This window comes from Melanostigma gelatinosum (genome assembly GCF_949748355.1).
Source record: "Melanostigma gelatinosum genome assembly, chromosome: 17".
Lineage (NCBI taxonomy): Eukaryota > Metazoa > Chordata > Actinopteri > Perciformes > Zoarcidae > Melanostigma > Melanostigma gelatinosum.
The window spans coordinates 2,942,073-2,954,572 of record NC_136650.1 but is presented as its reverse complement, the minus strand read 5'-3'; the positions used below and the strand labels follow the sequence as shown (position 1 = coordinate 2,954,572).

The 12,500-nt window shown below is 40.1% G+C and overlaps 2 protein-coding genes across 3 annotated transcripts in view; one reads left to right on the top strand and one right to left on the bottom strand.

Annotated features, from left to right (window-relative positions):
• abcf1 (ATP-binding cassette, sub-family F (GCN20), member 1) overlaps positions 1-7,665 on the bottom strand; it is a 47,910-nt gene extending 40,245 nt beyond the window's left edge. Inside the window, exons 1-3 of one of the 2 annotated variants that reach the window (XM_079288317.1) lie at positions 7,467-7,665; positions 6,405-6,454; positions 6,215-6,289 (exon numbers count right to left, since the gene is read on the bottom strand). In XM_079288317.1, the coding sequence (XP_079144443.1) occupies positions 6,215-6,289; positions 6,405-6,454; positions 7,467-7,527 (186 nt within the window). In that variant the 5' untranslated portion in view covers positions 7,528-7,665. The remainder of the gene's footprint in view (positions 1-6,214; positions 6,290-6,404; positions 6,455-7,466) is intronic. The other variant, XM_079288318.1, reaches the window with a different exon arrangement.
• Positions 7,666-9,525: 1,860 nt separating this feature from the next.
• stx12 (syntaxin 12) overlaps positions 9,526-12,500 on the top strand; it is a 24,560-nt gene continuing 21,585 nt past the window's right edge. The window contains exons 1-3 of the mRNA XM_079287656.1: positions 9,526-9,592; positions 10,184-10,306; positions 12,353-12,422. Coding sequence (XP_079143782.1) covers positions 10,207-10,306; positions 12,353-12,422 — 170 coding nt within the window. The 5' untranslated portion in view covers positions 9,526-9,592; positions 10,184-10,206. The remainder of the gene's footprint in view (positions 9,593-10,183; positions 10,307-12,352; positions 12,423-12,500) is intronic.

The window sequence follows — 12,500 nt, the reverse complement described above, 5'->3', positions numbered from 1 at the left end:
ACTAGGGGTGTAACGGTTCACAAAATGCACGGTTGGGTTGGGTACGATACAGTGGAGCCACGGTTCGGTACGTTTCGGTACAGTAGAAAACTATAAATGCCAGAGAACTGTACTTGATTTTAAAATATATTTATTCATTACAACTAACATCATAAAGTTATTCTTTGACGTTGAACAATGATGGAACTATACCTGAGTGACTCATCTTCTGGGGTGTCTTCTTAGCAACACATAAGCATAAAAAACAAAAACTGCTCCTTAATGTTATGTAGTATTGGTACTTACATCTTCTCCATCATCATTTTAGTATGAACAATGATGGAGCTAAACCTGAGTGAACGTGGCTCTTCAGCTCCCATTCAGTGGTCAGGTGATGTGCTGTTACAGTCAGGTAGCTTTGTGTAGCCCTCGACGCCCAGGCATCCGCTGTCAGAGCAACAGCGGGCGCCTCTGACATTTGATTCTCCACTCGTGCTTTTGTTTTCTTGTACAAAGAGAGAATTACGGTTTGGCTGAAATGGGCTCGTGAAGGAATTGTGTAACGGGGCTCAATATCATTCAGCAGGTTCATGAAGCTGCGTTTACCACTACAGAGTCCGGTTTCATGTTCGCGGCTACAAATGCACCAATCGCCGTGGTGATGCTTTAGCCCTGTTCTACTCGGTAGTGAACAGCTGCTTAAACGCTTCGGGGAGAGTTTGAAGCGTGTGTGCTGCTCCAGGTTTTCGTTTAGTTCCACTCACTGCCACACTGGGGTGATGTCGGCGTAAATGGGTTAACATGTTTGAGGTATTCACACTGATGTAGCCTACACTCGTGTAGCAAATGCAACATAGCGTTGTTGTTGTTTCTATCCACCACTCTCTCGCCATCGCCCTCATAGTTCACAGAGAAACCAACGTGGCTCCAAACACCAGACCTGCAGCCGTTGGAGGATCTTCTAGTTCTGGTCTACAGCCATACTGCACCGAGCTAGCTTCGTGTAGCCGCTACACTGTAGTGTCTCACAGCGCAAAAGTGCCCGACTGGAGTAGAATGTTTTTCTTTGGTGGTGGGCGTGTTAAAGAGCGCGCTGTCTGTTACGTCATATGGGTTGCCAATTTGAGAACAGTGGCTCCAACGAAAACATAATATTTCCCACAATTTAAGCTTCTGCATTTTCCAAATGCACTAGTATTATTATACTATTATTATATTATACTAGTATTATAACTTTTAATTTCTTTTAACTTGTCTTGTTCTGTGTTTTTCTGTCTTTGTGTTTCTTGTGTTGCTGCCTGTCTTGGCCAGGTCTCCCTTGCAAAAGAGATTTTTAATCTCAATGGGACTACCTGGTTAAATAAAGGTTTAAAAAAAAGAAAATTTTAATGTCATACAGATGCAGATACAGATGTCAGTAAACATACAAATATGGCTTATTGTACAGGAAGAGAACCAGCTTCCCAGTGATTAGCAGAAAGACAGTTGTTGAATCAGTCTCGGATTATGGAGATGTGGGCTATAGACGTATGGCTGTCTCCTTTCTTAAACCCTGAGATTCTGAATATCACTCCGCCCTCCCTGGGGATAGTTGGTGTGGTACTCACCATTGTATCTTGTACAACGAGGTTGGGTGGTCTCTTGCAGAGAAGCGTGATATGTACTGTCATCTCTTTCCGTATTAAGCCATTGTTGGTGATCTGACACCTTATATCACTTCATTATTGGTCTGAATCTCTAGACCTTATCAAACTCGTTCAAGTGATTGGCTTACACTTGATGCATCCAGAGTTATCACTGAACTTGGAAAATCTACCTTCGTCCTACTGTATGCTTTAAAACTCAATGCTTTAGTATCCATTGTTCAGTTTAGATAGTTAACCAAACATTTCACCCAGCGTCGGAAATACACGAGGGCAAAGGGCAAAAATGCCCCTAAGAAATACAATTTTGCCCCCGATATCACTAGGAGAGGGGCAAAAAATGCCCCCATAATTTCCTCTAATAATAACAATTTAATGAACTTGTCAAAAACATCGTAGCCTATATGACCCGGTCCAGTTGCCATAGAAGGTTTTTGATTTTCGAAAAATGGAAATTAGATTGGCTTGGGGTGGAGGAAGACGACGACAAGAAAAATACCCGCATTTTTTGCAAGGCATGTCGAACTTGTGGACAACGAGTTGCCAAAGTCGTCAATCCAACACAGGGGAATTCTTCTGCTGACTTCATCAAGGGGAGCGAAAACTTAAAGAAATACGTGGCCTTTCGTCACCAGGCGACCAAGCAACACGCCATCGCCTACGGTGAGTGATAACTAGTAATAATTATTTTTGAAATGATTTAGTTCGCTTTAGCTAGTTTAACGTTCGTTAGCTAATGTTAGCTAGCTCTGATAGTGCGTTAGCTACAAAGGCTAGCTTGCAAGCTAGCTAACTTACGTTAGACAGAGTGCAGTCAGTGAGTGATTTTTTCCCCCCCATCCTCACAAGTTACTGCCATCTTGTGGTTGACAACCAATCCTCTATTTGGGTAAAATACAATTAGTTGAGACTGCAGTTGACTGGGGGTTTTCAAGGTTTAAATGTTTAGATTAAGTCCCTTATCACATGTAACATACTATTTTTGTTTTTGTTTTTACAGAAGCATGGAGTAATCAGCTCAATAACAGAGAGCCAATTGTGGAAGCTGTGAATCTGATGCAGAAGACGGTGTTCTGCAAAATGGTCAAGCTGTTTGACATTGCTTACCATATTGCTAAACACGAGAAGCCATTTGCTTATTATCCATCTCTAGTCAATCTGGAGAAGCAGCATGGAGTTGATTTGGAAGATGCCTACATTAACCCCAAATAAGCAAGAGTTTTTACACAGTACCTCGCAGAACAAATACAGCTTGAGGTTAGCAAGCAAGTATTGGCTTCCAGATATATCAGTGTCCTTGTTGATGGGAGCACAGGTCAACAGCAGAGAAGGAGGTCCTTTATGTGAAATTCCTGCATAAAGGTGTCCCTCGCATGGCATTTCTAGGGTAATTATCTATGATCAATGATCTCCTATCAATTATCTATTGCTCAAGTTTATTGTTTATCAATTAATCTAAAGGTTACTTACACACATACAGTATAAGGATTTTTTTACATTGTGTGTTTTTATCATCCTAATAGAATTGAGGACACTGAGCGCCACAGCTGACGGCATCCTGCATTGCATCCGGTCACTGCTAATCTCCAAGGGCATCCCTAACTGGACGGATCATCTTGTTGGATTCGGAGCAGATGGAGCCAGCGTTAACTTTGGATGCAGGCAGGGCATCAACACAAAGCTAAATAATGACATGCCATGGCTAATGGGCATTCATTGTTTAGCTCATCGTTTCGAGCTAGCCTGCAAGAATGCCTTCCAGGGAACTTATTTCAATCGAGAGGTTTGTGTGATATTTTAACTTTTGATATAAAAAAACATAGTATTTATTAACATTGCTGGACCCTAAACCAAACAGTATAAACATTGTGGGACTTTGATTCTCAACGCCTTGTTTGTGTTTTTCTGTTCATTTTTCAGATTGATGGGTTCCTGTCTTTCTATTCGTCATTCTATCGAGGGTCAGGGAAAAGACGACGGGAGCTGGATCAGCTGGCTGAACTGCTAGACGAGTCTGTCCTGACACCCACTAGAGTAGATGGGACCAGATGGGTTGATCACCGCAGAAGAGCCCTTAAAGCACTCGAGACGAACATCCCTGCAGTCATCGCTCATCTAAGTGAGGTGGGAAGTGATCAGCGGCAATAAAGAAAGCAGATGCTGCAAGAGTGAGAGGATGGCTCAAGAAGGTCAGGTCCAATGAATTCCTCCTCCATACAGGTCTTTACATGGACGTTTTGGGTGAGTTGTCCCATCTATCTCTCCAATTCCAGAAGGACAGCATCTCTCTTCCCACAGCTGTGGAGGATATTGAGACTTCCAAAGAGGTGCTGAAAGACATGGCGAAAGGTGATGCCCAAAGCTGAGAGCAGTGAAGGTGGAGTGTAAGTGTGGTAGCTACAGAGGTGTAGAGCTTTCTGACACTCATGCAGAGGAGCGATTGAAGAGTTCCAGAGAGCCGCTCATCCATGACATTGTGGCCTGCCTTGATGAAAGGTTTCAAACAGACACAATCCTCATGGCCATGTGTAAACTGGACCCTAAGCACTGGCCTGAAGATCTGACTGAGTATGGTAATGAGGAGGTCTTGCTGCTCCTAGAGCATTTCAAGGAGATAATGGCGAAAAACAGCTGCGATGTAGAAAGCGTAATGGCAGAGTGGACCAGTCTTAAGAAGGTCGTCAACAGGAATTACAGAGGTCTAAAGTGGGAGGGACTATGGGCACAGATTCTAAGGGTGTGGTCTGAGGAGTTCCCCAACGTACTCCACATAATTGAAATAATTCAAGTCATGCCGATGTCCACCTCCAAGGTCGAGAGGGCGTTTTCTCTTCTGAATAGAGTCAAAACTGACTGGCGGATCAATCTCAACACAGCCACAGTGGAAGACCTCATGTTTATCTCACTGGAGGGACCAGAAGAAGAAGATGCAGCTACTGCAGCATGTGTAGAATCTGCTGTAAATAAATGGTTCCGCAGTGGGAAGAAAGCAAGGCGGCCCCACATAAAACCGTATGGGAAAAGGCAGCAGGTCAGACCAGCAACTTCTCCAATGGCTGACAGTGACAGATGATGAACTGGTGCTATTTGGCAAATACGCCACTCATGTATGTATACGTACATATTTATTATTTTTTTCTCCACTGTAAATATAACTTAATATGTACTTTTTAATTTTCTGAAATGACATTGTCCCCTCAGCTCTACTGAGCTTTTTGTTTGTAAATTGAATTTAATTAATCTATGTATAGCCCTTTTATTGTGTTTTGCTTTTGTTCTTTGTTTTGTCTGTCCTATCTGTATTTCCTGTACTAGGTAGGTACAACATGATTAAAGGTAACCAAAAAAATCAATAAATATAAGTTATAATTAGAAAAAAACAAAGAAAGGAGTTATAATTGTTAATAGTTGTTTAAAAAAAATGTAATAACAATACATAACCACAGAAATAAGAATAAAATACAATATGATTCTTAGATTTATGTTTTCCGTTTGTTTTTTGTTCAGAAAATCTAAGAAAACACTTTGAATCTGTAGACTACTGCCTAATAGTCTTATTATTGCCATTTGATGACAACTGCTCATATACTGTAAGCCTAAATAAGTATATTTATTGTTTCAAAAAATGCCTCCAATTTTTTTTAAATGCCCCTAGATTTCAGTCAGTGGGGGCAAAAATTGCCCCCTAAAAAATATGTAAATTTCCTACCCTGATTTCACCCCAATCTGCAGATGCTTTTAATTGTTTCGTTGATGACCTCTATCTTCACATCTATTTTGTGTATATTCCCGACATTATTGTAAATGAGAGCTTATTCTCAATCATCTATAAAGATTTCATAAAGATTGAATGAAATAATGTAATAAACTTAAAACTCAAAAAGTTATTTCATTCTTCGTATTTTATATATGTTTTATAAGAGCTCATTTTGATTTCATATAGATTTTTTTTCAAATGCCTTTATTTCATCATGGCATTTTTCTCACTGACAATAATTTATTTGTTCATATATATCAAATTGTTGACTTGTCTACATATTTCACACTTTCACATTCATATAATTATTTCATAATTGCTTTTTGATTAATTCTATATTTAACACTTTGGATTTCTATATCTACTGAGACACAGAAAAAAGATAGCGCTGCACTGACGAGTCGGCTATCGAACAGGAGAGCAGCACTGCAACACTAGCAGGCTGAGGTAATGAACCACAGTAGAGACAGAATCTCATTTTGATCAGCTTTATTCTAGCTGATTATCGTTTAAAAAAAGGGCCCAGGTCAGTCCTGATACTGATCCGGAAGAATGTAAAAAAATATCCAAAAAAATACAAAAAGTGCCGGCACAACTACATGTACAATGCAGTGCATGTCTGAAATGGGCTATAGTAATAAGGAGGCTGAATAGCAAACTCTGGGTTGTTGCTACACTATAGCACAGAACTGGACCTCTCACATTCTGCAAGCCTAAAAAGTCACGTTAGCCAGCAAATTGTATACATAGTTGTTTTTAAGAGTATAGTTGTTTTTAAGAGTGTACCATCAGTCCACCTTGTCCATTAAATACCTACTTTCAGACTCACGATTACCTGTTTTCCTTGTGTGCCTTTCACAGCAACCTCATCTACTTCAGGTTTGCCATCTGTGGCGAGTTCATCAAAGAACTAGAGAAAAACATTCACACAACAAATCTAATGAGATGTATTGCGCCACAGAGATAAAACTGCAGCTATGAAGCCTTTTAGTACTGTACTTAGAAAACTACAAATGAGTACTCACGCTTTTTTTTCCCTTTTTATCTTTCTTCCCCTTTTTCACCGTTTTATCTGCTGGAAGAAAACAGATTTTTAATTTCACAATATCAGTGGACTATCAGACATTATGCGTGTCAGGTGTGACTCCAGCAAACTGTATCTGGAAATAAACTAAATTAGCTGTTTTGGAGGCTTACAAACACACTTCATCCTTTCCCTTGTATGAAGAGTTCGTGGTTGTAACGTTACACTGTGAACGTTCTCAAACCCCTGACTGAGTCAGCATTTTTAACCTCAGTCATTGTTTCATTTCTGTTTTACTTTATCGGTTTACTGTAATGAAGAAAATCAAAACAAAGTCATGACTTGAGTCCTGTACTGTCACGAGTAAACTGCCTCTTTATTTCACATATTTCACATGTCAATGCCGACAGGAGTATTGCATCACCTGAAGATGTCAGAATGGACAGACGCATCATAGCTAACTGAAAGCTACATTTGTTTATCACTTAGCGTTAGTTATTAAAAGTTACATTAGATATAATATATGTATTAATGCTGACATAGTAGCATTTGCTGACCAAATGAACCCGGTGTAACGTAATGTGTCGTTATGTTGGACCAAACTGAATTAACGTTACATCCACCATTTGTTGAGATTCACGTTAGCATTAGATGCTAATCAACTGTTAGCTCGCCGATCAAAACACTTTGGCCATTTTAACGATTTCATTATTACATGTACTTGTTGGCTCTGTCTAGCTTAACGTTGTCTAATTATTGAGCAATTGACTTCAATTATAAATTGGAATGTATTACAATAAATCCCTCTAGATGAACTATTTTATATCTGAATCGACCATAAGATGCTCTCTAGATCATGAAATAAATTAAGTGGTTTATGACCAGATAGCCACCGTTTACAATCACCAGGTCAGAGTGAAAATTGAAGATTTTCAACGGAGATTGGCATTTGTGACACCTCATCTGGACTAACGTCACTGCTTGATTAGCATTCACGCTAGCCTAGCTGTGGCACCAGTTAGCCTGCTGGCTAGCTTCTCACTAAACGTTAACCTAATCTCACCAGCTGCCGGGGCGACTTCATCGTCCACCCACACCGCTTCTTCTTTCATCTTCTTGGGCATTATGTTACTCGAACTTCGACTTCCTGAAAATAACGTAGCTTAAACGATGTCCTTTTTCTATCCAGTAGAATGAATAGCCTCACACGTCATGCGGCCCAACGTTGGCAGGCACATGCCGGGTCATCAACAAAGTTTTGTTCTGCTTCGTCTGGCAGTTTGCTCGGATGACCAGCCGGTCGAGGGGAGATACCACCACCTCTTGGCTGGAGGACTGGGACAATCTGAAGTTCACGCCAGTGTTGCATTACTGCCATCTTCTGGAGATAGTTTGCTCTTACAGTAATTTCCTGTAAACCCTAATCCGTCGGTACAGACTGAAATTGACAGGGCCCAATTTTGTTCCCAGATCGACCCTGCCAACAACGTTTCTAGTAACCACACAGGAATTATCTCAAAGTTACAACAGAATACTCATGGAGCCTACTCCTAAATCTCTTGCATCTCCTGTCCAGTCTAACTTGTTTTCTGTGTGAAGCACTTTTTGGTGGTTATATATATATATATATATATATATGGTTATATATATATATATATATATATATATATATATATATATATATATATATATATATATATATATATATGTATCGATAGATAGATAGATAGATAGATAGATAGATAGATAGATAGATAGATAGATAGATAGATACCGGTAGATACTTTATTCATCCCGCAAGGGGAGATTTGTTAAATGACTGTCTCAATGCCCTACAAATGATCTGATCGGCTGTTGACAAACTGTAGTTTTCGACAACACAGCTGCATTTTCTATACCTCAACTTGAAGTGCACACACTGGCAAAGTTCTCGAAGACAGCACCGAAACACACTTTAAAAGCCCGAGTCTGATTTCGTCCATAGACTGTATAGATTACTGACTCCTGTGTTCCTGATATGTTCAGAGACTTTGAACAATAATTCACTTCTCCTAGACCCTGGGTCTGATTGGTACCAAATTTGCTGTGAATCATTATGATTGTGATCAATATAATCAGAAGTTATGAAAAGCTTGTTGAAATCGTATTGCATTAGGAATATATGGAACAATGAACTTTATAGGGGCGTGGCCTTCTACAGCAATATATATAACTTCAAAACCATGTGGCCTATCATCACGAAATCTGTAGCATATGTTCACATTGTGTCCTGTAACATACCCTCAAATTGTTATTCATACAACCACTAGGGGGCGATACAGCAATACAGTAATAATAATTGCATTTTTAGGCATTTTTCATAGATTTCAGGGGTACTTTAACAAACTCCTCCCACAGAATTTATATGATCGACTTCAAATTTGGTCAAGATGATCTAAAGACATTGATGATGAAAAGTTGCTAAAATGGTCTACTGACATTGAACGACCTTCGTTTTATGTGGCGCCCATGTCACTCACATTTCGTGCCGTTCACCATTAAAGAGGAAGTTGTCGTAATGACAAGGTACTTCATTCAATCTGCCCCAAACATATTATGCATGATGCTGGTCCAGGCCTGAGCACATTTCTATGCCAATATTTTCACAAAGTCATAGCGCCACCTACTGGCAAAAGGAAATGAACAGTTTTATACTTTGATGTACTCTGACAAGGAAGTTGCCCAGATCAGTCTCAAATTTGGTAAGGTAAGCCGTAAAACATTGATGATGCTTCATCGTGAATATTGTGAGTTGTCGTTAAACGCTGGTGCCGTGGCAATGCGTCATTCCCATGAAAAATGAAGCAATTTTTCTGTGTGTGGCAGACGTACATCAGTGACATCTGCCGTCGCATCATAATTACGTAGCTTTGTGAGTTGGATTCTTTAAACACCACGGTTGTCTTTTCCTAACTCCTCATAAACTCTCCTTCACATCTTTCATTGACCCATGACGTTTTCCTTAGAGGTCAAGGAAAAGTGGTTAGGAATAGACGATAGGAGGTAATTTTTAGACTTTTCCACCGCAGCCTGCTCTCACTACGTGCGTGACGTTACGCTATGACGTTACGCTATGACCTTACGCAAAAACGTCACGGATCAGGAAAGGCAATTTATTGGCGACAGGACGAAGGAATATCATCCAAATAAGCAAGTATTAATGTTGTGTTTTTCATCATACAGATAGTAAACGATTTCCTCTTGTTGACAATATGTTGTCTCTAAGTTTGTATTCCTGAAGAACACGCTTAGCGGTGTAGGAGAGGTAGTTTATGGGAGTACTGAAAGCTGCCAAGTTAGCGCCAGTTAGCTAGAAAGCTAACAGCTGAGCATACTGTCGTAGCTTCCCGTAACTTGCGGAAAATAGACAGAGCAAGATGGATAGTCAGGTGAGGCAACTAGCTAACTTAGTACGTAGATCGCAAATATTACTTACACAAACCATGTTAGCATAACGTCCCTATTGTGAGTCAGCACATATCACTTGCCCTAACGTTAACGTTACATCTTCTTGTGATTCGACATTGGCAAGCTAACTTGTTAACAAGCTAACCGTTGACAAGCTTAATCTCTTGTGTCAGTAAAACAAAGATATTCCGGAATGTAAACGGAATGTGTCAGCTGATCAATCTTGGGCCCACACTATCATTGTCTTGCACATTCCAATGTTACAGAAAATATGGCTGTTAACACCTTTGGATGGCATCTAACTCGTTAAACACTTCCTCCCTCTTTCTGCAGTCAAAGGTCACGCTTTGGCAGACATGTCGTATGGCAAAGCAGAGAGCTACCGCCCGGTCCCACGGGACTTCAAGGCCCTCATACAGACATGTAGCTCCAACATCCAGAAGATCACACAGAACAGTAAGTGCTTCATAGCTGTGTCAGCTGGAAATGATCCTTAGTTCCAGTGAGGTGCATCAAAGTATACATATGCATAGATCTAATTATTTGGATTAGTTATTATAACATGATGACTTTGTCGAGTCAGACAGACAAAGGTTGTCTTTCACTGGTGGACTCATCATCAGCCTCTGAGTGTGTGACAGAGGAATGATGCTGCTTTAATGATATGAGCCTGTGCTGTCTACTGCCTAGAGATTAAAGAGCTCGTCCAGTGGTCCTGTGTGCAGGTTGAGCCCCCCCGCCTTGTGAAATTTGGAGCAGATTGGACAGTGTTTCCAACGTCGTTCACTGAAAATACAAAAGCTTTGTAACATAGCTTAAAGAAGGTCCCAAGGACTTTCATCCTGCTAAGAGGAGTACATCAAAGTACAGAACATGTTATGTCCTTTTGCCAGTAGGTAACTATGACAATGAGTCTATACTGACCTGCAGATGTATTTAGACGTGGACTGTTAGATTAGATTGGATAATGTACGTTCAAGTTACAACAACTTCCTGTTTTAATGAAAGGAGCATTTTCGACACAACTGTATCATACTTCCACGCCAACTGAAAAGCATCACAATTTAGCATAGCAAAGGTCTTAAGATGGTGCTGACCAAATTTGAAGTTGATCTGGTGAAATATCTAGTAGGAGTTTGTTAAAGTACAGTGTCTAGAAATGGCAAAAACAAATCCCTAAAATCGCACAATCCATTCAGAGTGGTTGACCTCCTGTCATGTCGGCAAGATAGAAGGGTTAGGGTTAAACCAAGCAAGAGTAAATTAGGTTTTAAAAGTATCCAACCGAGAAACTCTGCCCGATGTTGCCAATTCTTCAATGAAAGTCGCTAAATCTAACGTGAAAGTTGCCATGTCGGCAACCCTTCATGTGTCCCTCCGAAAGCCACTCCCCCAAAAATGATCATTATGAACGTAAACAACAAACATGGCTATTGTTCGTACTCACAGCTCTCCAGCTAGCTGCTTGTGGAAGACTCTGTTGACATGAGCGAGTGCACAGGCAGAGTGGATGCAGGCGAGCAGTTAGATACCGCATTTAAAAAAATGTTCTATTTGATTTATTGTTTGCTGTCGGGATGTAAAGAGAATTTCAATAAATAAAGTTGAACAAAAAAGATTTCTAAAATACATGACCCAAACTAGCTTAAACTCTTCCAATGCACATTTGGGCATGTTGCTGTTGTTTTAAGATAAACCTATCCAGTAGAATAATGACAGAGCATAAAAAGACAATTGTCTTTTCCAACAAAACAGAAATGGTATGATGTAACATGAGCTTGTGCTCTTTGTGTATTTGTTAGTAAGAGCAAGAGGATAAAACAGTCTTGATTTATTGTTCCGCCCTTACCTGAAATATACATGTCAGCGACCGCAGATAATCTCAATGTGTTTTTGAAATGAATATTGAGAAAAGTAATCTCACATTATTCTTTATGCATCAACATTAATTCTTATTTTTCTGGGCAGTATATTAACATATAATCTCCAATATTATAGAAATGATGTTCCATCAGTGACAGCTGACGTCAACTGTGTGCACAGAGTCCCAGCATTAGGCTATATTTTTCTGTTACAGAAACTTCCACTCTTTATTCGGCGGATTCTTTGTAATATTTGAACGTGAAGGCAAAAAACAAACAAACCGCTGTTCAAAGAAATGACTAGCAACACATAAAAGCGGTAACTTTAGATCTCCTGAGTAACAAACTAATATCCAACAAGGACTTGGAATGTGACACACAGTAAACCTTCGATACGGACTGAATCATGAGGAAATGAAACGGCATTTCCAGCTTTATAAGAGGGAGGAGACAGAGAGAAACTTAGGGTTTGTTAAAGAAAACCTGACAGTGAGAAGGTTAGGTTCACAGAGTCAGTTAACACAACTCTCTTTCTGGAACTGTAAACCCAGAGTTTCCCTCATCTCAGGGTTAACTATCTCACTAACTATCCACAGAGAACTCAACATTGAGACTTATCACTGTTTTGTTCTCCTGACAGCTGCTCAGATCAAGAGCATGGTGAACCAGTTGGGGACGGGTCAGGACACCAGTGAGCTCCAGGATCGCCTGTATGTACCCACCTCATCTCCAGTAACTCCTCCACTGTTTCCTCTCTCACAGAGACACACTTTGTCACTTTGAGCTCA